This window comes from Oratosquilla oratoria, chromosome 41 (genome assembly GCF_046742065.1).
Source record: "Oratosquilla oratoria isolate Oo_2021 chromosome 41, ASM4674206v1, whole genome shotgun sequence".
NCBI lineage: Eukaryota > Metazoa > Arthropoda > Malacostraca > Stomatopoda > Squillidae > Oratosquilla > Oratosquilla oratoria.
The window spans coordinates 38,194,980-38,218,047 of NC_134817.1; the positions used below are offsets into that span (position 1 = coordinate 38,194,980).

The 23,068-nt window shown below is 36.0% G+C and overlaps 1 protein-coding gene across 6 annotated transcripts in view; it reads left to right on the top strand.

Moving 5' to 3' along the window:
- Positions 1-2,233: 2,233 nt before the first annotated feature.
- LOC143021240 (3-phosphoinositide-dependent protein kinase 1-like) overlaps positions 2,234-23,068 on the top strand; it is a 44,434-nt gene continuing 23,599 nt past the window's right edge. For 3 of the 6 annotated variants that reach the window (XM_076178627.1, XM_076178622.1, XM_076178628.1), the window contains exons 1-6: positions 2,234-2,312; positions 4,489-4,562; positions 9,302-9,356; positions 14,840-14,917; positions 21,603-21,645; positions 21,777-21,932. In XM_076178627.1, the coding sequence (XP_076034742.1) occupies positions 4,501-4,562; positions 9,302-9,356; positions 14,840-14,917; positions 21,603-21,645; positions 21,777-21,932 (394 nt within the window). In that variant the 5' untranslated portion in view covers positions 2,234-2,312; positions 4,489-4,500. Of the gene's footprint in view, positions 2,313-2,490; positions 2,664-3,430; positions 4,334-4,488; positions 4,563-9,301; positions 9,357-14,839; positions 14,918-21,602; positions 21,646-21,776; positions 21,933-23,068 lie in introns of those variants that run through there. The other 3 variants (XM_076178624.1, XM_076178623.1, XM_076178625.1) reach the window with 3 other exon arrangements.

Below are 23,068 nucleotides of genomic sequence, written 5' to 3' on the forward strand. Positions count from 1 at the left end.
GAAAAAAACAGCCGAGGAAACATTCAGGCTTTAAAAGCAGATATTTCACGTAGGCCATCTGCAAACACTGATCCAATTAGTCGAGGAAACAACAGAATACAATAAACCTTTGTTTTTAGTTTTTGTAGATTACGAAAAGGCTTTTGACTCAGCAGGACAAGCAACAATACGCAAATAGGGTGGGAAGTAGGACAAGTAACAATACGCAAATAGGATGGCAACGAACGTACAATCAACTGTTGTAATTCAACTGCAAATGAATACAGAAAGAAATCAATATCAAGCACAGTTAGACAATCGTAATTCGACAATATCAAACCACATCAATCAAGATCGAGAACGAAAAATGGCAAGGCGCAAAGTCACCCAAGTTGTTTACAGTTATACTCAACGGGATTTTCGGAGAGTTGAATTAGGGAAGGAAAGGTTTGAACCAAAATGTGGAATGTTTAGACTTTTGAGTTTGGGGACGACACTCATTTCATTAGGAGTAGGAGGCGTGCAAGATATATGGAGTGATCTCAACAAGGGAAGTCGGTTAAATATGGGTAAAACCAAAGAAATCTTCAACTGTAGAATTCAAAGTAAATCAATCATAATCGGTAGTGAGATTCTTGAAGAAGTTGAAGAGTATAATGTGGTATTATATAATTCTATTAGCATTATGTATAGATGTACAACGTAAAAGTGATGCGTCATTGTATGTGTGTGTGTGTGTGTGTCTACGTGTTATGGATGTTTCCAGAACTTTACAAATTGCCATTTCCTTTTACATGATTAGTTATAATTTTATTTTACTTTGCTCAAATGCCAAAAATAAGAACCATGATAGGGGATAGTAACGGATGCTCGTTTTCAAAACCCGTCAACCTCCTCACCTCATTCAGGAAGTGCAGCCCTGAGGGGCAGACACTTGGTCCCTGTACGGGGCCCAAGCTCTGTATCAATTTCAACTTTATTTTTTACACCTTTTCACACATGGAGAGCTAACAACCGGCGACTGATCATGCCCTACTTTCAGCCGGTGAGAAAAAAAAAAAAAACAGTCGTACGTCATTACCAGAGTTTCTTCCTAGAGAGATCTATGGGAGGACACCATGACCGTTGCCACCTACTGTGAGGCTTCGGGTTTTCCACTCAGTAAAACACGTGGCAACAATTATTACTATGTGTATTGTACATTGAGGAGCAGCATAAGAAGCTCTCTACATGTATGTCTTAAAGTAAAACTTTACAATCAGCAAGTAGTCCCAGCTGTGAGGCATTTTGTAGTATTTCGTGAGCGATAACCAGCGTCTCTGTCTTTGGGGGACAATATCGCGCCGAAGGGGTGGAAAAGGAGAGGATGAAGGAGAACAAAGGAGGAATGAAGGATTTTTTTTTTTTAAGATTAATATTCAATTATAAAAGAATGTTGCATGGCTGGTCGGTAAATATGTCACTGAAGTCCCTAAGATAATGACGGCATGAGCAAGAAGAAGAAAAGAAAATATGTCATTGTCTCATATAAGGGATGACAAGCATGGGAATTGACGAAAGCAATGGAGACAAAGATCAGGAGTGCACAAAAATCGGTAGAGAGATCGGTGCTGGAAATAACAGTGAGAAACAGAAGAGTAAAATAACAGATTGGACTGAAAAACATTGTGGAAACGGTGAAGAATCGGAATAGATTTGGATAGGGAAGACAGGACGCTAGTAGATGGAAGAAATATCTTAAAGACTGGATGCCGCGAGATGGGAAGCGTTGAAGAGGTGACCAGGCAGAAAGCAAGCTAGAGAAACTTGCAGGAGTGACGTGGCTAAGAGGAGCACAGTCGTGCAATCTGAACAGTTAATTCAATTATCTATATTATATACTATGCATATATATATATATATATATATATATATATATATATATATATATATATATATATATATATATATATATATATATATATATACAGTGTAGTAATATGTATGTCATGGTTTCGATTTATTCTAGCAGAAATTTGATAGAATTTAGAATGGGATTGACATGTCTCATAATTTTCCCTATACTTTTGCTCACTTCTTTATCAGGCTTGCCAACCACCGTTTCCAATGCACAAAGCATACTTACCTGGTCTTACAAGTTTATAATTTAATTCGATACAAATTTACAATATAATATTTATTAAATTTTAAGGTCACTATTCTTAATAACGCTGAGACGAATGAAGGTTATTATATGTTATAATTACTAACATCTGTTGGTACCTTGCTTTCGATAGTGCGGAAGAGATCCTAACCAGGGCAGTGCTGTAATTCACATTTTCGTGAAAATTTATGTAAGTACTATCTTTTCCTCGTGTATTTTAATGTATTTTACAAAATATTTATATACGGCACAGAATTTGACAATTCATGTGTATAATTCAATGTAAAAAAGTACTGTTTTGGTGAAGGATATTGAACTTCAAGGTTTGTTTACATCTTGGAAGCAGAGGTAGAGAGAGAGAGAGAGAGCGAGAAAGAGAGACGTAGAGAGCGAAAGAGAGAAGGGTTTCAGATCATGTGCTTTATGTAATGTTTTTTTCATACATTTTAAAAGTCTGATTTATGTAGACTGAATATCTTGATAGTTAACAGCTTATGGATGACCAGCATGACAATTTTTTATCAGTCGTATTGGTTGTAAGGTAGTGACTAGTGTTGCAATCTTTCTTTGATTGTCCGGATTCATTTATCTGGATAAATTATTCATAGAGAGTATTTTGGGTAGAATGAAAATGTATGTATGGTATTTATGATTTTATTTATCAGTGGCTTGTGAGTTAGGAACTTAGGCAGATAGATAAATTCATAGGATGCATTAGTAATTCTAAACTCTCAAGTCTCCAGTTGCTTAATATTATTAAGTTGTATAGCTTATCATGGTATACATATAATACAGTATATCAGTATTGTATATTTTTTTAGTTTTTGTGCCTCAGACTTAACTTAAATTGTTACATACAAGCTCTACATTATGTTTTGAGAATAAATAACTCATAAGAAGAGAGTGGTTCTTCTAGGAGTCTCCTGTCAGAAAACAATCTCACTGTAATTTTGTAACTGGATATATTGATGGAATTATTGTTATTTGACTTCAAATTTTGTTCAAGTACTATTCCATAACTTGCTGTAAGTCAAGAAATTTGATATATATTGATATTATAATGATAATCCTTCCCATTCCATGTATTGTAGCACAAATCTTTTTACTCTGCTTATAACCAGAGTTTTGTTGATCTCTGGTACTCTCATGGTCACAAAAGGGTTGTAATATATCTCTGTTAATCCCTTTCATAACAGTTACAGTAGTCTCTTTTTTATTATTTTGTCTGCTGCTAGGCTATTTTATTCATGTGGTACTCTTAATAGTTAGCCAAACTTAACCTCATCTATATTGGATAGAATTTTTAGTTCTTATTCAGAACATTTCATTTATCTCAATGTCACCCTCACAATACAAAGTAGGTTAATACTTAAAGTTATCATTTAGGTAGTGGCTAATTGTATGTGGCCTCAAAGTATATATAATAACCCATTTTTATGAGTTCTGGTCATGCATACACACTGTCAGATTTGTAGGCAGAATTATAATCATTATGGTCTACTGAAGTATGATTAAAATGACCTCTTAGAAAAGTTATTTTAATGCGAAGTAATTAACATAAAATATTGTCATCAGTTTTAATGGAAATTGCATTTACAGTGGCTTGTATCTATGATAAGTCACCATTAGTCGAAGAATTAGCCACATTTGTGTACTGTTGTCATTGATTAGTGCTTATAACCTTGCAGCAGTATCACCCTGAGGAGGTGAAACCATAGAGATTGGAAAGGATAGATGCTAGAAAGGTAGTAGAGAGATAATAGAAGTTAAAAGTGATTAGTTTCATAGTTTAGTGAAGATTAATTTCTGGAGCTAAGAGTGCTGTGTGACTGATCTGTAATAAGTCCCTTAAGTATTGACTGCATAAAATGCATGGAGTCAGTACTACATACTCTAGAGAGTATTAGACAAATTCAATATACTTCATAGTATTGACATAACAAATAATGTTAATATGAGAATTAGACATATCAATTGCAAGGTACTAAAAATTCCATCATTATCACATGCAAGAACTATGTCATTATGCAGTTTTGATTAAGAATATTCCTTCTATTATTTGTGGCTATTGTTGTGTAAGTTATACTGAATATCAGCTAAGGCTGAATGGAGTGTACAATGCATATATATATGTGGAGGTGTGGAGTGAGTGGGTGTAGTTGTTGGTGAGTGTGTGTGTAGGTGGATGTTCTCACCAGAAAGAGACTATAGGTACAATAAGAATGACCTCTAGGTTATGATTTTTGTCCTACCATTCCAAGTTGTTTGAATATTTGTTTTCTTTAACAGTGCATAATATATTTAATATTTGTGACCAAAATAAGGTGGCTGTTGCTTGTATAATGACCTCCACTTTGATTGAACAGGATGCAAAGATAATGGATCCGAAGAGTAGCAGTAGTGGAGTTGAAGACAGTCAACTAAATGGGAGGCATGACAAGTATGTAGCCATTGATGGTTTTTAAGTAATTAATTATATAATTGCTTCTAAAAGGTTAGATGATGGAAGGTGGATAGCAGTTGGAAAAGTAGGGAGATGTATGCTGTTACTTGTGCTTTCAAAACATGGGATTTGCTTTTGTCATTCTTAGGATAATTGTTGAAGTACTTAAAAATATTACCATTATCAACATCATTTTTTTTTTTCAGGATTAGACATTCATGCAGGAAATTATTAAGGCTTACTTGGTATACTATTTGCTAGAATAATAATAAAAAGTATGATATTTGGTTCTGCTGCCACTATCATCCTTCAGTATATTACAGTCAATAAAAAAAGGTTTTATGATTATTTTTGGCAGTTCAGATAAATCTTCATTTCTTGATATGCAGACAAGAGATTTACCAGTTACACTGTCTTATTGATAAGTGTCAGACTGTTATTGATGAACTTAATGTGGATTTCTGCTTGTATAGTGACACCATTTGTTCCATAACCCATATAAAGTAACCTCCCCAAAGGTGAATGAAATTGCCTTGTGTTCATGAGAATAAAGTTTTTAGAGCATCTTACAAAAAAAAAAAAAAGAAAGGTTAAGGTTAATGAAAGTACTCAGGAGGGTGATATTGTCGTATTAAATAGAATTGTCTGGTAATAATTCAAATAAAATCTGTAGAGTACATATCTGTAGTAAAGGAGTGAAGATATTAGCTAGTTGCAGAATTTGTAGTAAATGTTCATTAAATGATATGCTTTATTGGCTAGATAATGATGATAATTGTTATACCTTGAGTTTCATTGACTTGAAACCCATAATACCACAGACGTTAGTAATGATCCTTGGGTCCTCTTATAGATCATTCAAGGAACAAGCATGGATCAGGTGTCTATTTTGTATATGTGTGTGGGATTGTATATATATCACCAGCTGGTACATAAACAACTTACTATCTGTATCACAGAGTACATCCATGCAAAGACACACTTATACTTGGATTACAGAATAAACAGGTTGTATTCTCACAGACTATTCAACCTAGAACTCTTCCTTGTGATGGCTTTTGGCAAATGTGACACCAGTTTCCAAATCCAGTAACAGAACCCTCCCATCCAATTATAAGCCTGATTTAATTACCTCTGTCCCCTTGCAAAAATTGAGAACATGTTATTCATACATACATATATATACCTTACATAGGGGGTAGCCAAAAAAACAAAGGCATAAAAACCATTCCATCCCTAATACACCCTCTACCCTCCCTCTTATATTGGCACCTCCTGGATGATAGGTCATCCCTGCCTCTTGTCCACTGCCCTGGGTCAGAAGCAGTGTCACAAGACACAGCACATCCACAGCAAGGTGCCTCATTAAATTGACGACCCCCCCCCCTCTCCGTCCCCTCACACAGAAAAGGAGAAGACTGGGAGAAATCCCTTCAGGCTGTCAAATTTTTCTAATACATGCTCCCTCACCCCCCATCCCCCACCCATTCCACCTCATGCATCACAACATCATCCATATACAACCATTCTCCATTCACCCGTCTTCTGTCCTCTCCCGTCCTTCCCATCCTTCCTCAACAGACATTCCCCTCTTCTCCAAAGACCATTTGGGGAAGAGGCACATCTTTTGGCTTAAATGCATGTATGAGACACAACTACTAGAGACAGCACATGACATATCCCAATTACTCAACAACCCCAAAATTAAACAAGTAGATGCTATATTTTTAGACTTTGTCAAAGCCTTTGATAAAATCCTTACCCATGAATTAGAATGTTACTTCTTGAGAACAGCATGTTATTCTTAAGGGTAACCAATCATTAACTATTTCTATAACTTCTGAGGTTCCCCAGGGCACTGTCTTGCGACTTCTTCTCTTCCATTAATGATTTCCCACTATCACTTTCCTCTATGACTAGACTTTCTGTGGATGATAGTTTAGTATATAGGCAGATAGGAAATGGGGACAATTGCCTTTGACTACAAGATGACTTGTGTTACCTTGAAGACTGGGAAGCCAAGTGTCAAATGACATTTAGCCCTGATGAATGTCACCACTTCAGATTCATTACAAAGGATTACAAAGGCGGAGCATGCCGACAGGAGACCTTTTGATCCATATCTAGGTCGGATGCGAAAAAAAAATCATATTAATAATAAAACAATAAATAAAAACTATAATAATGTAAATAACAAATAAAATACATAAATAAATGCATAGGTATAGTTAAATAATAAACAAACAGGTAAATAGTAAATAATAATAAATTGACATATAACTAATAATAAATGAAAATCAGACAGACAAATGATAACAAAACAAAAGCAAATAATATAAGATAAATTATAATCATTACAGCATCTTACTCAGGTATTTATCTAACTGATTCTTAAAGCTTCGAACTGAACTACATTGCACTACCTGTGCAGGAAGTTTATTCCATTCATTTACTACACGGTTGGCAAAGTTGTTTCTACCTACTTCCAAATTGAATCTATTTCCGGATAGTTTGAGACCATTGTTTCTTGTCTGATTCTCATTCAATGTGAAAATTTTGTCACTTTTGATGTTGTCAATTCCCTTTAAAATCTTAAAGACCTGTATCAAGTCACCTCTGAGTCTACGCTTTTTTAGGGAAAACAGATTCATGTGTTTTAGTCGATTTTCGTATGATTTATTTTTGTTATTTGGAATCAGTTTTGTGGCTCGCCGTTGTACTTTTTCCAGTCTGTCAATGTCTTTAATGAGATTCGGTGACCATACAGAAACAGCATATTCCAAATGTGGACGAACTAACGATTTATATAGCTTGTTAATGAGTGATGGACTTTTGAAATCAAAAGATCGCGCAATCAGTCCCAGAATCTTATTTGCTTTCTCAGAGGCTGAAATACACTGCTTGGATGATTTGAGGTCGTTACTGATAATTACGCCGAGATCTTTTTCACTATCCACTTTTGTTAACGAATTACCAAATAACTTGTAATCGTACTTACTGTTAACGAATTACCAAATAACTTGTAATCGTACTTACTGTTATTTTTACCTATGTGCATTACCTTGCATTTACTTGTGTTAAATTTCATTAGCCACTTTTCAGACCATTGCTGTAATTGATCTAAATCTTCTTGAATATCTAATTGGTTTGAGTGATCATTTGCCACTCCGCACAGTTTTGTATCATCAGCAAATTTGGAAACAGTAGATTTTAGTCCATGGTCTAAATCATTTATATATACTATGAATAGAAGTGGCCCAAGAACGTAACCCTGAGGAACTCCACTTGCAACACTTTTCCATCCAGAAGTTTTTCCATTTAAAACAACTCTCTGTTTTCGACCAACCCATCCAATTTACCTATACACTTCACAGTACAAATTTAGATACAGTTCCCAACCACAAGTAATTGGGGTCTATATTCTGGCAGACATAATGTGAGCCACTCATGTGAGTAACATCAGGGCCACAGCCCACAGAGCCCTAGGATTCCTGTGCAGGAACCTCAGGAGATGTAATGCAGCCATCAAAATTCTTGCTTTTAAGACTTTCATTTGGCCTTTTCCTTTTTGGCTACCTCCCTTGTAAGGGGGAAAAAGCCTTGGTATATGTATGTATGTATTCGGCCACACACTAACAATGACATGAATTATTAGACTCCATACAAAGTAAAGCAGCAAGATGGATCAGACAAGATTAAAGACAGACTACATCAGTCACTAGGGTAAAACAAGACATTAAACTTGAACTACTTTATAGAAGAAAACGAATGTACAGACAACAAATGGTGTATAAAAATCACAAACAGTTTAGTTGATATAAACAAAGAAACTTACTTACTAACAAATACACAGATAACTAGAGGGAATCACAACCACCACACATACCAAACAAGCACCAATTTAATTCCTCATTCTTCCCCTGCAACATCCAAGAGTGGATGTATCTCCCATCTCATGTAGTCAGTAGTCCCACTCTTGATACTTTAGAAAGAGGATCACCCATCACTACTTCCCTCTGCTCAATCCTAATTCCAATCCTGATCTTAATTCTGATCCCACCCTTATCCTAACCCTGTTCATGGCCCAAATCTTGTTGCCAACCCTTAATTCCCCCTCTCAGTGCCTTCACATTATGCCCTCTGTGAGTTCCCAAAAAGAAAGGATGAAAGACTTAGTACAAAACTCCCTACTATATCAAGCCCCTTCAGAAGTTGGCCCCACAGAAAAATCCCTCTCGAGAGAAGCAAGAATCACATTAGTACAGTTGTGCTCAGGTCACCATCCAACACTAAAACAATGGCAAACACAAAATAGGCCTACCTACAGAAACAATCTGCCCCAGATATAACCATCACACAGAAAGCAACACAATACTTCTTCCTTGAGTGACTTGGGCCAATCCAGTGGCTGTAGCCAGTTACCTGAAAGCGATGAAGGTGAAGACCTTGATGAGATTTGAAGACAATCAGGATGGAGATGATTATATCCAATGTCTGTCTTGCAGGTCTACCATAAGCAGGAACCCTTCTTTGGTCCCTGTAATGTTGCAGCAGTGCAGCTTAAGTCCAGTAGGGTCTTCTATCTTTTAAGAATCAGTTTGGTTGTTCCAGTATTATGTTGATAGGTGGTTCTTGATTTATGGAGGTTTGGTTCACTTTTTCCTAATTAATAGATTTCATTTCTTCAGATTAGACATAAATGTTCATCTGTTAATGTATTTTCCATTTCATTTCAGGTCTTCGACAAAAGACTTAAGAAATAGAAAGTCTTCCAGGGATGAAAGAGTTCGGGTAATATTTTATTATTAATATCATTATTAATATTATTATTCTCTTGTCCTATTTTGTAACCAAACTGTGAAAGCTTGCTTCTTCTCTTCTACACCCTTCTTTGCTTCCTCATCCCACCACTCAATACCCTTCCTTCTATTTCCTCCCGTCCTCCTTGTTCCACACACCATCTTTGCACACCTTATGACTCCCTCCTTGAACCATCCCCACTCCTCCTCCACTCCTAGTTCTACTCTATCCTTCACTCCCTTCCACTTCCCTTTCAGCTTCTTCTTGTACTTCTCCTTTTCTTTCTCATACAAAGAAAAGAGAAGAAAAGTCAAGCATAAGATAAAGGAGGCAAAGAGGAGAGCAGATGTGAAATGGGGTAAGAGTATGACAGAAAATTTTGAAAGTAATAAAAAGATGTTTTGAAAAGAAATTAAGAGAGGAAGAGGAGGCAAATCAAGTAGAGAAGAAAAGGTAAAAGGTGCAGATGGAGAGATGATAATGGAAGAGGAGGCAAATCAAATAGAGAAGAAAAGGTAAAAGGTGCAAATGGAGAGATGATAATGGAAGAAAAGGCAGTAAGAGGAAGATTGGCAGAGTATTTTAGGGAGTTGCTAAATGCTGACGCAGCCCGAAGGGATTTCTCACCGTCGTCTCCTTTTCTGCATGGGGGGACGGAGAGGGGGTTGTCGCCAAATTTATGAAGTGGCCTTGCTGTGGATGTGCTGTGTCTTGCGACACTACTTCTGACCCAGGGCAGTGGACAGGATGCAGGGATGACCCATCATCCAGGAGGTGCCAAGATAAGAGGGCAGGAGGAGGGTGGAAGGGAGTGGAATATATAGGAAATGGAATGGGTGGGAGTGGTTTCAATGCCTTTTTCTTTTTGGGTACCCTCTGTACAAGGGAGAAAAAGCCTTTGGTATATGTATGTATGTATGCTAAATGTGAAGGAGGATAGGGAGGGAAAGGTAGTTGCAGTGGGAAGCACTAAGAAAATGACAGTGATGAGTGAGGAAAATGGAGGAGAAATAAGGAAAGATGAAGTGAAAACAGTTGTTAAGATGGTGAAAGTAGGTAAGGCACCTGGACTGGATGGATGTCATGCTTATGACAGGGTAAACAGGAAACAACTGTGGGAGGTATTGCAGATATATGGGATAGGAGGAAAGCTTCTAGGAGCTGTCAAGAGTTTTTATGAGAGTAGTACAGCATGTGTCAGGATTAGAAATGGAGAGTGGATTGAGGTAAAGGGGGGACTTTGTCAGGGATGTGTTATATCACCCTGGCTGTTCAATGTATACATGGAAGGGGTGGTGCAAGAGGTAAATGCAAGGGTAGTCGGTCAGGGAATGGAGATGGTTAAAAAAAAATGGAGAAAAGTGGGAGATAAGCCAGCTGTTGTTTGCAGAGGACACTGCGCTTGTAGTAGGATCAGTGGAGGGATTGAGGAAGTTAGTGACAGAGTTTGGGAAGGTGTGTGAAAGAAGGAAGTTGAAGATAAATGTGGGTAAAAGTAAGGTGATGAGATATACAAGGGGTGAAAGTGGCAGCAGACTGGAAGTGAGTATTAAGGGAGAGAGACTGGAGGAAGTGGATATTTTTAGATACTTGGGTGCGATTGTGGCAGGAAAGGGAGGATTGGAGGAAGAGGTAGAATGTAGATTGAGAGAAGTGAGTAAATGCCTTGGTGGATTAAAAAGTATAATGAGAAATAGACATTTGGGAATGGATGCTAAGAGGAGATTGTATGAAGGAGTGACTGTGCCGACAGCACTGTATGGGGCAGAAACATGGAACACAAGAGAGGAAGAGAGGAATTTGAATGTGTTTGAGATGAGGTGTCTGAGAAGTATGATAGGGGTTACTAGGCTGGATAGAGTGAGAAGTGAGGAGGAGAATGGGGTTGGAAAGGGAGCTGGGAGATAGGGTTGATGAAAGAGTATTGGGATGGTATGGACACATGGAGAAAATGAGTGAAGAAAAATTAGTTAAAGAGGTGTGGAAGGCAGATGTGGAATGAGTGATAATGAGGGGCCGACCTAGGATGAGATGGATGGATGGGGTTTAAAGGGGCTTTGGGTAAGAGGGGAATGTCTGTTGAGGAAGGAAGGAAGAGTACAGAAGACAGGGGTGAATGGAGAAATGTTGTATATGGATGATGTTGTGATGCATGAGGTGGAATGCAGGGCTGTGGAGTCAGAGTCGGAAGCAATTACGGTTATTGGAGTCGGAGTCAGAAGCAGTCATGGTGGAACTGGAGTCGGAGTCGGTAAAAATATACCGACTCCAGTTAAATTTACACTTTATAATGCCTTCGTTTTGTCTGTAGAGTTATGCAGTGCACACTCATTATAAATAGATTATATAAAAATAAATTTTTTATAAAATGTAATAAATCTCATCGTCTTATCTTCGTGGTCATTCCACTAAACCCCCAAAACGTCCTTGTGCAACGCTGGCTTTCAAATTTATACATAGACCAATAAACATCCAAAGTATTACTTGAATAAATTAAATAAACACCTCCATTTTACACCTTCTGTTGACACACAGTCACGGGAGCTGTAATATTCCTGTCAAGTTCCATATGCGTCGTTTCCATCACTCCATCAGTTTGGTGCTTTCTCCCTCTGCTGTGTTGCCAAACAGTAGGATAATTATGATTTCAACTGTAGATTAACGCAATGATACTATCTCTTCTCTCCTTTTCCCTTCTTTGTCCCCTCTATACTTTTTAACATTGAATAATTGAAATAAGGATATTTAAAGTTGAAAAAAAAGTTTCACGTTTCAAACATGTTCAGCTATATCTTGTATTGTACTCGTATCGATAAGATCGGTTCCAGAACCAGAGTAATGTCCATCGCAATAATCGCATAGCAGTACCGTATGTAGTTAAATCAAGAGGTACATTATAGAATCTTTACTGAATTTTCTTCAATATCCTTTCAAAAAATCTCAACTTCAGTAATAAAGTATTAATGTAGAGGTCAAACATAGGAAAGCCACACTATAACATATATCTTTATTCTTTGATATAAACCAGTTATAATGATGTAAGTCTTCTCAAGATTGGAGCGTATGTGTGTTGTATAGGCTTTATAAAATATGTAGGCCATAATCAGTTAATTACATGAAGAGGAGTCAGAGTCGGAGTCAGTAGTGCCAAAAATAGAGGAGTCGGAGTCAGTGGTGCCAAAAATAGAGGAGTCGGAGTCAGAGGTTTTGTGTTCCAACTCCACAGCCCTGGTGGAATGGATGGGGGATGTGGGGTGAGAAATAATTTGACACAGCCTGAAGGGATTTCTCCCCATCTTCTCCTTTTCTGCATGAAGGGATGGAGAGGGGGGTTCACTGATTTGATGAAGCAGCCTTGCTGTGGTGGATGTGTTGTGTCTTGTGACACTGCTTCTGACCCAGGGCAAGATGCAGGGATGACCCGTCATCCAGGAGGTGCCAAAATAAAAGGGAAGGAAAAGGGTGGAGGGAAGTGGAGTGTGATGGGGATAGAATGAGTGGGAGTGGTTTTATGCCTTTGTTTTTTTGGCTACTTCCCTTATAAGGGGGAAAAAGCCTTTGGTATATGTATGTATTATTATTTTCATTATTTATATATATATATATATATATATATATATATATGTTTTAAGTTACCCACTGTCGGAGAAACAAAGCAAAAGAAACAAACGAACTGTATATTTTGACCACTACTGTGGTCCTCTTCAGCAGATAGATACAAGGTAAGATGTACAAGAATATATACAATGAGAGAGGTACAAAGTGGGAACAAGGGGAGGTGGCTCAAGTCACATGTCCGAGGTGGGGCGGATTCGGGAATGGTAATAATTTATTCACAGCATAAGTTGTTATACAATCAGGTGACCATTGCCCTTTTGATGTATTGAAATTTGGCAAGTGTTTAATGAGGAAAGATTTGACTATCTCCTAAAGCTACAATTGGATTTAAAAATTATTTCTGGTTTATTCCAACCTATGCGGTGATCCTTTGTTGATGTATGGAGGAAGACCGCGGAGTTGTTTTGTGCATACCTGACAGAGTTTTTGTGCTCTTTTACTCTGGTATTGAGGTCCCTACCAGTTTGACCCCAGTAGACCTCATTACAATCATTACAAGGTAGTTTATAAATTATCCAAATTGGTTGTTGACAAAAGCTCTTAGCAAGGCAAAAATCAACCATTATAAGAACTCTTCCCAAACAAAGAACCAGCACAATTGGGACAATACTTGTATAAAGATCCCATACAACCAATTATTGGATGAAGCTTCTAAAATGTTACCACAAGATAAAATTAAATTGGTCTTCAACTATCCTAATAAATTTTTTCATAAAGTAGTAAACATACATCATAAACCCAAATCAGATAATAACCCAGGAGTATATAAACTACCTTGTAAAGATTGTAATGAGGTCTACTGGGGTCAAACTGGTAGGGACCTCAATACCAGAGTAAAAGAGCACAAAAACTCTGTCAGGTATGCACAAAACAACTCCGCGGTCTTCCTCCATACATCAACAAAGGATCACCGCATAGATTGGAATAAACCAGAAATAATTTATAAATCCAACTGTAGCTGTAGGAGAAAGATAGTCGAATCTTTCCTCATTAAACACTTGCCAAATTTCAATACATCAAAAGGGCAATGGTCACCTGATTGTATAACAACTTATGCTGTGAATAAATTATTACCATTCCGGAATCCGCCCCACCTCGGACATGTGACTTGAGCCACCACCCCTTGTTCCCACTTTGTACCTCTCTCACCGCATTTAGCTTGTATCTATCTGCTGACGAGGACCACAGTAGTGTTCGAAATATACAGTTCGTCTGTTTCTTTTGCTTTGTTTCTCCGACAGTGGGTAATTTAAAACATTTTACTAAATGTGCTAATACATTTTTGTCTTGTGAAATATATGTATATATATATATATATATATATATATATATATATATATATATATATATATATATATATATATATATCAACCACAGTGCACTTAAATTCTAAGCCATCAACATTGGAAGACCTGATGGAGGTCAACATGCAGAAATTGAAATGCAGTATGGCCAAGGAATCGAACCCTGGCTAGCGCGTGACAAGTGCTAGGGACTTAACCAATTGCCCCATCAAGAGAGATCTCTTGATGAAGCTATCAGTTAAGTCCCTAGCACTTGTCATGTGCTAGCCAGAGTTTGAATCCTTGGCAGTACTGTGTTTCAATTTCTGCATGTTGACCTCCGTCGGGTCTCCTGATGTTGATGGCTTAGAATTAAAGTGCACTGTGATTGATAAAAAAGTATTGCTATTCACTGGGACCCATTCAGTGTTGTACATATATATATATATATATATATATATATATGTTTATTTTTTATTGTGGGTTTTTGATGATGTATAACATGTGTAATGTATGTTTACAGTACTCTGAAGCAAGGATTTTAAGAATTTTTACAAATAATCTTATCAACAGGTCAAAGGTCAAGGAGAGAAAAGAACTGAAAGAGATTTTATTTTTGGAAGGTTGATTGGAGAAGGAAGTTTCTCTAACGTAAGTAATTATATATTTTTTCATCTTTTTGTTGTAGTTCTCCTCCCCTTTCTCCACTTTAGAGAATCAAGGCATGCTTTGACTCACCCATTTCTTTACAAAGGGGAAAAGACTGTTGATATATACACACACGCACACACACACAGAGTGTGTGCAAACACTATTCAAAATTTTAAGAAAAAACTTGATGCTGAAAGATACAAAGACGGGTCACCACAAGCATAGCTCCCTTCCCGTATAATACAACTAGGTAAATACACACACTGAATTCAAAGAGCAATGAGAAAGATGGCACCAACACTCTCTAAATTGACATACAAACAAAGATTGACCAAACTGGAACTACCAACCCTGGAACAAAGAAGAGGAAGAGGAGATCTACTGACAATTTACAGAATTATGAAAGGGATGTAAGTCCTCAACAGAGATGATTTATTAAAGTGGGATAAGAGAAAAACAAGAGAACATGAAAAGAAACTCAAAAAGGATAGTTATAGAAGAGATCTGAAAAATAATAGTTTCCCATACAGAGTGGTGGATATTTGGAACAAAAACCATACAAGAATTTAAGAACAAACATGATGCTGAAATATACAAAGACGGGTCACTACAAACATAGCTCTCTTCCTGTATAATACAGCTAGGTAAATACAAACACATGTACACACACATTCAAAGAAAGAAAGGTACCACAGGACTGGAAAAATGCAAATATTGTACCAATATATAAAGGAAGGAACAAGGAAAATCCAACCAACCACAGACCGGCTTCCCTTACAAGCACAATAGCAAAAATATGTGAAAAAGTTACCAAAAGTAGATGGAAGAAAAAATATCTGGAAGAAAAAATATACTGAATCCAGATCAATTTGGATTTAGACAAAGATGTTATACAACAAACCTGATCTGCTTCTATTCGAGACTAATAGAAATCATACAAGAAAGGGATGGATGGGTGGACTGTGCCTTTCAAGACCTACAAAAAGCACTTGATAAAGTACCACACAAAAAACTAATAAGAAAAATATAATCAATAGGTGGCATCGAAGGAAAATTATTGGGATGGATGGAAGACTTCCTGACTGGGAGAAAAATGAGGGTAGTAATTAGAGACAATTGAATTGGGAAGAAATGGTAAGTGGTGTCCTGTAAGGTTCGTTGTTGGCTCCAATTGTGTTTGCCATATATATAAATGACATGGATGAAGGAGTGGAGTGTTATATGAATTTCTTCGCAGATGACGCAAAAATACTAAAGAAAGTAAGTACAGAGGAAGATTGTGAATCATTACAGTTAGACCTAGACAAAATCTGGAAATGGACTCAAAAGTGGGAAGTAAACTTCAATATCAAGAAGTGTAGTATGATGGAGTTTGAAAAAAGTAAAAATAGAATATCAAATTATAAAATTGGTGAAAAAGAAGTCAAAAAAGTGAACTCTGAAAGAGACCTTGGAGTAATAATCAGCAAAGACATGACACTGGACAAACATATCAGTAAAATAGTCGGAGAAACTTTCAGCCTATTAAGGTCAATGAAAGTGACATTTGACTATTTGGATGAGGAAATTATTAAAAAAATATTAGTTACACTAATAAGACCAAAACTGGAGTATGCAGCAACACTATGGATCCCCAGTACTAAAAAGAATATAAAGAAATTAGAAAGAATACAAAGAGCAGTGACAAAGTTGGCACCAGCTCTCTCCAAATTAACATACGAACAAAGATTGTCCAAATTGGAACTACCAACTCTGGAACAAAGACGAGAAAGAGGAGATCTACTGACTATTTATATAATCATGAAGGGAATGGAAATCCTAGATAGAGATGATTTATTAAAATGGGACAATGGAAAAACAAGAGGACATGAAAAGAAACTCAAAAAGGATAACTATAGAAAAGATCTGAAAAAAAAAAATAGCTTCCCACATAGAGTGGTGGATACCTGGAATAAATTAGATAAGGCAACAATGTGTGCAAACACTATTCAAGATTTTAAGAAAAAAACTTGATGCTGAAAGATACAAAGACGGGTCACCACGAGTATAGCTCCCTCCCCTAATAATACAACTAGGTAAATATACACACACACACACTCACACACACATATATATATATATATTTATATATATATATACATATATATTTGTGTGTGTGTGTGTGTGTGTGTATTTACCTAGTTGTATTTACCTAGTTGTATTTTACGGGAAGGGGAGCTATACTTGAGGTGTCCCATCTTCATATCTCATTTTATCTAAACTATTTTTAAATTCATGTATTGTTTTTGCACACACCACTTTCTCATCTAACTTGTTCCAACTAGTGTATTTACCTAGTTGTATTTTACGGGAAGGGGAGCTATGCTTGTGGTGTCCTGTCTTCATATCTCATTTTGTCTAAACTATTTTTAAATTCATGTATTGTTTTTGCACACACTACTTTCTCATCTAACTTGTTCTGTCTATTACTCTGTGAGGAAAGCTGTTCTTTTTCATATCTCTTCTATAGCTGTCTTTCTTGATTTTCTTTCTGTGTCCTCTTGTATTTCTATCATCCCATTTTATTAGATCCTCTCTATCAATAATTTCTATGCCTTTCATGATTCTATAAATAGTTATCAAATCTCCTCTCTCTCTTCTTTGCTCTAGTGTCTGTAGCTCAAGTTTTGCTAGTCTCTCTTCATATGATAGTTTTGAGAGTGTTGGTGCCAATTTTGTAATTGCTCTTTGTATTCTTTCAAGTTTTTTTATAAAAAAAAATTGTACTTGGTGACCACATCATTGCTGCATATTCCAATATTGGTCTTATCAGAGTGATTAGTATTTTCTTCACCATTTCTTCATCCAGGTATGTAAATGCCACTTTGATTGTTCATATTAAATTATAAGTTTCACCAAAAATCTTATTTATTTGTTTCTCAGGTGACATATTATTCATAACAATGACTCCCAGGTCCTTCTCATTTTCAACTTTTTTTTATACTTTCTTCTCCCATTTTACATGATCCTGTTATTCTGTTTTTGCTTTTTCCAAATTCCATTATACTACACTTTTTAGTATTGAACTCCATCTCCCACTTCCTACTCCATTCCCAGACTTTATTTAGATCACTCTGTAGTGATTCACAATCTTCTTCCGTGTTCACTTTTTTTTAATAGATTTGCATCATCTGCAAAGAAGCTCATATGACTTTCAATTTCTTCATCCATATCATTAATATATATAGCAAACATTATTGGGGCCAAAACTGTACCTTATGGAACACCACTTATTACTTCATCCCAATTTGAGTGTTTGTCTCTTATCACTACTCTCATTTTTCTTTTTTGCAAGAAGTCTTCCATCCATTTAAGCAGTTTGCCCTGTATTCCTCCTTCAGTTTCTAATTTCTTAAGCAACTTCTTATGTGGTACTTTGTCAAAAGCTTGTTTTAGGTCTAGAAATGCACAATCAGCCTATCCATCTCTTTCTTGTATTATATCTGTTAGCCTTGAATAGAAACATATTAAATTGGTGACGCATGATTGTCCTTGTCTGAATCCAAATTGCCTTGGATTTAGCACATTGTTTTTTTCTAAATATTTTACCCATTTACTTTTGATCATTCTTTCACAAATTTTTGCTATTGTACTTGTTAGAGTAGTTGGTAGGGTCTTCTTTATTTCCCCCTTTATATATAGGTACTATATTTGCTTTTTTCCAATATTTTGGAACTTTTCCTTCTTTCAAGGAACTGTTTATTATGCTATGTATTTTGTCTGCCAGTTCATTCCTGCATTCTTTCAAAATCCAGTTTGCTATTTCATCTGGTCCATGCGATTTTCTGACATCAAGGTTACTCAAGTGTTTCATTATTTCATTCTTTGTTACTTCTATTTCTTTCATAGGGGGGACTTTCTCTTTCCATTCTATCTCTTCAGGTTGTATGTTCTCCCTTGTAAACACTGATTTAAAATGCTTGTTCATAATTTCCGCCATTTCTATTTCCTCTGTGTATTCAACTCCTTGTCTTAATTTCTCCAAATCTTGTTTGTTTTTCAGTTTGTTGTTTACAAATCTGTAAAATAATTTTGGTTGCTCTTTACATTTTTCTGACAACTTTTTCATATTTTCTCTTTTCTTCTCTGCACACTTGTACGTATTCATTTCTATAACAAGTATATATTTTCCATTTTTCAGGTCTTTTGTCTTCCATTTGGTCCAAGCTTTATCTCTTTTGTCTTTTAACTCCCTACAACTTTTGTTGTACCAGCACTTTACATATTCTTTTTCTTGTTTTTGTCTTGGGACATACTTTTCCACTCCTTTTTTTTTTTTTTTTTTTTTTTTTTTTTTTTTTTTTTTTTTTTTTTATAAATTTTTGTCAAAATATTCCATTTCTCTTCCACTGTTGTTTCTTCTTTGTATATTCCTTCCCAGTTTTCTTTTTGAAAGAATTCTCTTATTTTATCAAAGTTTGTTTTTTTCATACATCATTCTTCCTTTTCTATATTGTTCATTTCTTTTCATGTATTTTTCCTCATTTAGTTCCAGTTCAATCAATATGTGGTCACTTTTACTTATTGGTGTTTTATATTCAATCTTTTCCACTATTCTAGTTTCAGATGTGATTATTAGGTCTAGTCTCGATGGTTCTTCTTCATTTCTATACCTAGTGTTCTCCTGTATCCACTGTGTCATTGTATGGTCAATAATCATCTCGAGTAGAACATTTCCCCATGAGCCGTCTCCACCCTTTACTGTCATCTCTTCCCAGCAGATTTCTTTGCAATTAAAGTCGCCCATCATAACTATTCTTTCTCCATCTTCCATTATCTTATTTAATGTTATCCTTGTGTCTTCTAACATACTTTTATGTTCACTCTCTTCCCATGAGGCTGTTTTTGGAGGCACATAGTTTATCACAAACTTTCTGCTCTTCTTATCTCTGTCTTCCACTTCGATCATAATCATCTCCACTGTATTCTTTCCATATGTGACACACCTCACGTTTATATCCTTCTTAGTCAGGAACATAACTCCACCCCCTTGTTTTGTCTCTCTGTTTCTAATCCAATAATTATATGTATCATGTCCTACAATGTTGGGTGGTAGTGGAGCTTTTAATTTCGTTTCTACAATTCCCATTATGTCCGGTTCTTTTTCCTTCAGATAATCATTCAGCTCATTCAATCCTGTTATTAATCCATCTATATTTGTGTAAGACACTTTTAGTTTTCTGCCACTTCCATTGTATTCTCTGTTTCCCTTTTGTTTTTCTCTAGTATGTTGTATTTCCTTACTTTCATATTCACTACTCTCCAATAGAATTTCTCTTTTTCTGACTCTGTTCTGTTCTCGTTTTTTTCCTTAGCTTCATGTCTTTTCTTTTTACCTCTCTTTCCTCTTTATTCACTTCTCTTTTTATCCATACATTTTTATATTGTTCACTTGCTGCTAGTTTCCCTGTTTTTGCTAAGATATTCTCTGCCGTCGTTTGTGACCTGAATTTAATCTTAATTGGTCTGGTCTTATCTGTACTATACTCTCTGAGTCTATACATCTCTTCAATTTGTTTCATGATTTCAGGTTCATCTTCCTGAACTAATTCTAGTAAACTGCTTACTTTTTCTTTTTCCTCATTGATTTTTGTGGTTCTATTTAGGTTATATTTCTCTTCCATTCCTAATATAATTATACATTTCTTTTTATCTGCTAAGTCTCTTACTATATTCTCCTTCTGTCTCATCACTTTAATAACTGAGTCTTCAGTTTGTTCTTTCATTTGCTGTTTAGTTATGTCAGTAAATGCAACTCTACTGTTTTCTTGGATTTTTTTCCAACCCTGTGCTTCTTTTGCTATGGCCTCTCTATTGTCTTTATTATTCCTCTTTAATTCCTCATTCTCCTCTTTTACTTCTTTTAACTGTCTTTTTAATTCTTCTATTTCATTAGTTAAGTTTTTGCTCACCTTCTCTAGTTCTTCAAATTTTTCAACTGCGCAGTCTTTGCTATGTTACCGAACCTATTCTCCCACTGTTCGGTCATTTTTTCCAGTTTTTCCTTTAGTCTTGCTAATCGGGGGAGGTTGGTATCCTCCCCCCCCCCTCATTAAATCCCTGGAAATTATTATCTTTACCTTCCATTGTGCTGCTCTTACCTATATTCCTAATCTTTACATTTTTGTTAATCCCTTCAAAATCCTCAGTCCTATTTTTGTTTACAAGACGCCTGGCCTCCTGGACCAAGTCCTCCCCCTCCTCATTTCCTTCCATTTCCCTCAGTAATCCCTCCCCTTCTTTTTTTATCACCTTCCCACTACACCACGAGTTTTCCCCTTCCCTATAAATACAATAAGGTACTTCCTTGATGTTGAGATCCGCGTAGATTTAGCTTTTTCTTCGGAACTCCAATTCTTGCTATACCTATGCATTTATTTATGTATTTTATTTGTTATTTTTACATTATTATAGTTTTAATTTATTATTAATATGATTTTTTTTTTTGTCGGCATGCTCCGCCTTTGTAATCCTTTGTAATCCTTTGCTGTCCATCCGATGAAAGTGTGTGTATGTATGTATGTATGTATAGATAGATAAATACACACCTGTTAATGAAAGAATGATTTAATACTGATGAGCTCAATTTACTTATATCTAATTGTATTTTTTATGTTTTAGTAGCTTACTCTGTATTTATTTGCAGGTCTATTTAGTAAAAGACATTCACACAAATCATGAATATGCAAGTAAGTGTTTTGTCTTTTGTGGAATGTGTATATTTTTAATGAAAGAATATTTGTTGATTATTAAAATATTTTGAAATGCAGTTTTTATTTTTGTGGTTTTGTAAAAACTTCAAACTACATATCTCTTCCAGTCAAAGTATGTGAAAAGGCTCTTATTTTCAAAGAGAAGAAAACAGAGCATGTCAAACAGGAGAAAGCAATAATGAATATGTTGAACAGCAACCAGGACCCTACTGCACCTTTCTTTGTCAAGCTCTCATACACTTTTCATGATGAACAAAAACTCTGTATCCTTTTGCCGATTTATAACTATTTGATTGCAAAGAAGCACCAGTAGCCATTGTGTACTAATGTTTTTATTAACCAAGGTAAGAATGATATATTTGATGGTGATCCTGCAAGATGAAACTCACAGAGATTCATTACAGCCACCAGTCATCAAAATTTGTTTGCATTCTCTGGACATGCAGCCTCAAGGAGATAGATATTGGTCTCCAAACCAGGACAAAGTGATCTCTCTGTTAATATTGTATTTTCTCCACCTTTTCACAATAGGAGAGCGGACAGCTGACAACTGCTCCTCTTCTATAAGGAGATAGTAGTATGCCTGTGATAAAGATAGATGTGTTAGTATTGAGTGAAGCTAAACTTGAAGGGAACAGTAAGTGAGTTTGGATCAGACAGAAGTAAGATATTTATATAATGTAGTGAAAGCATAGTGGGGAGATGAAAGTAGAAATATGGACATGTTTCAAGGAGGAAGTATTAAAGTATGCAAAGATGATGTGCAGGATGGGATGAATGGGTTGGAACAGAAGGAAGGCAGTGGATAGTGAAATGAAGAAGTGAGTGTAGCAGTAGTAGGAAAGAAGTGTGCCTGTGAGCAATGGTTGCCAAGGAAATATGAGAAAGAGCACATGAGGTGTAGAGTGAAGAGGGTGGGAGCAAAGCACAAGATGGAGGCCAAGAGAAGAATGGATGTGAGGTAAGGTTGAGGGTTGTCTGATAATTTTGAAAAGAATAAGAAAAAGTGTTTTAGAAGGAAGTGAGGAGTGGAAAGAAGTGAGTTGGGTAAAGAAGAGAGGCTGAAGGTGGATGGGGAAATGAACTGAGTGATCAGATATTATATCATGTTGCTCTTGTTATTATATTGTTGACATCTGGCTAACTAAGAGAGGTATGGATGCATTATATATGTGTGTGTGTGTGTGTGTGTGTGTGTGCAATAAAAACACTAGGAGTGTGTGTTCACAAATGCGTAAGTAACCACTAGGAAAAGTAAACTAATGAAGCAGAGCGCTTTCGTATAATTACATCTTCAGTGCAGATACAAAGAAGGAATTCCTTCTTTGTATCTGCACTGAAGATGTAATTATACAAAAGCGTTCTGCTTCGTTAGTTTACTTTTCCTAGTGGTTACTTA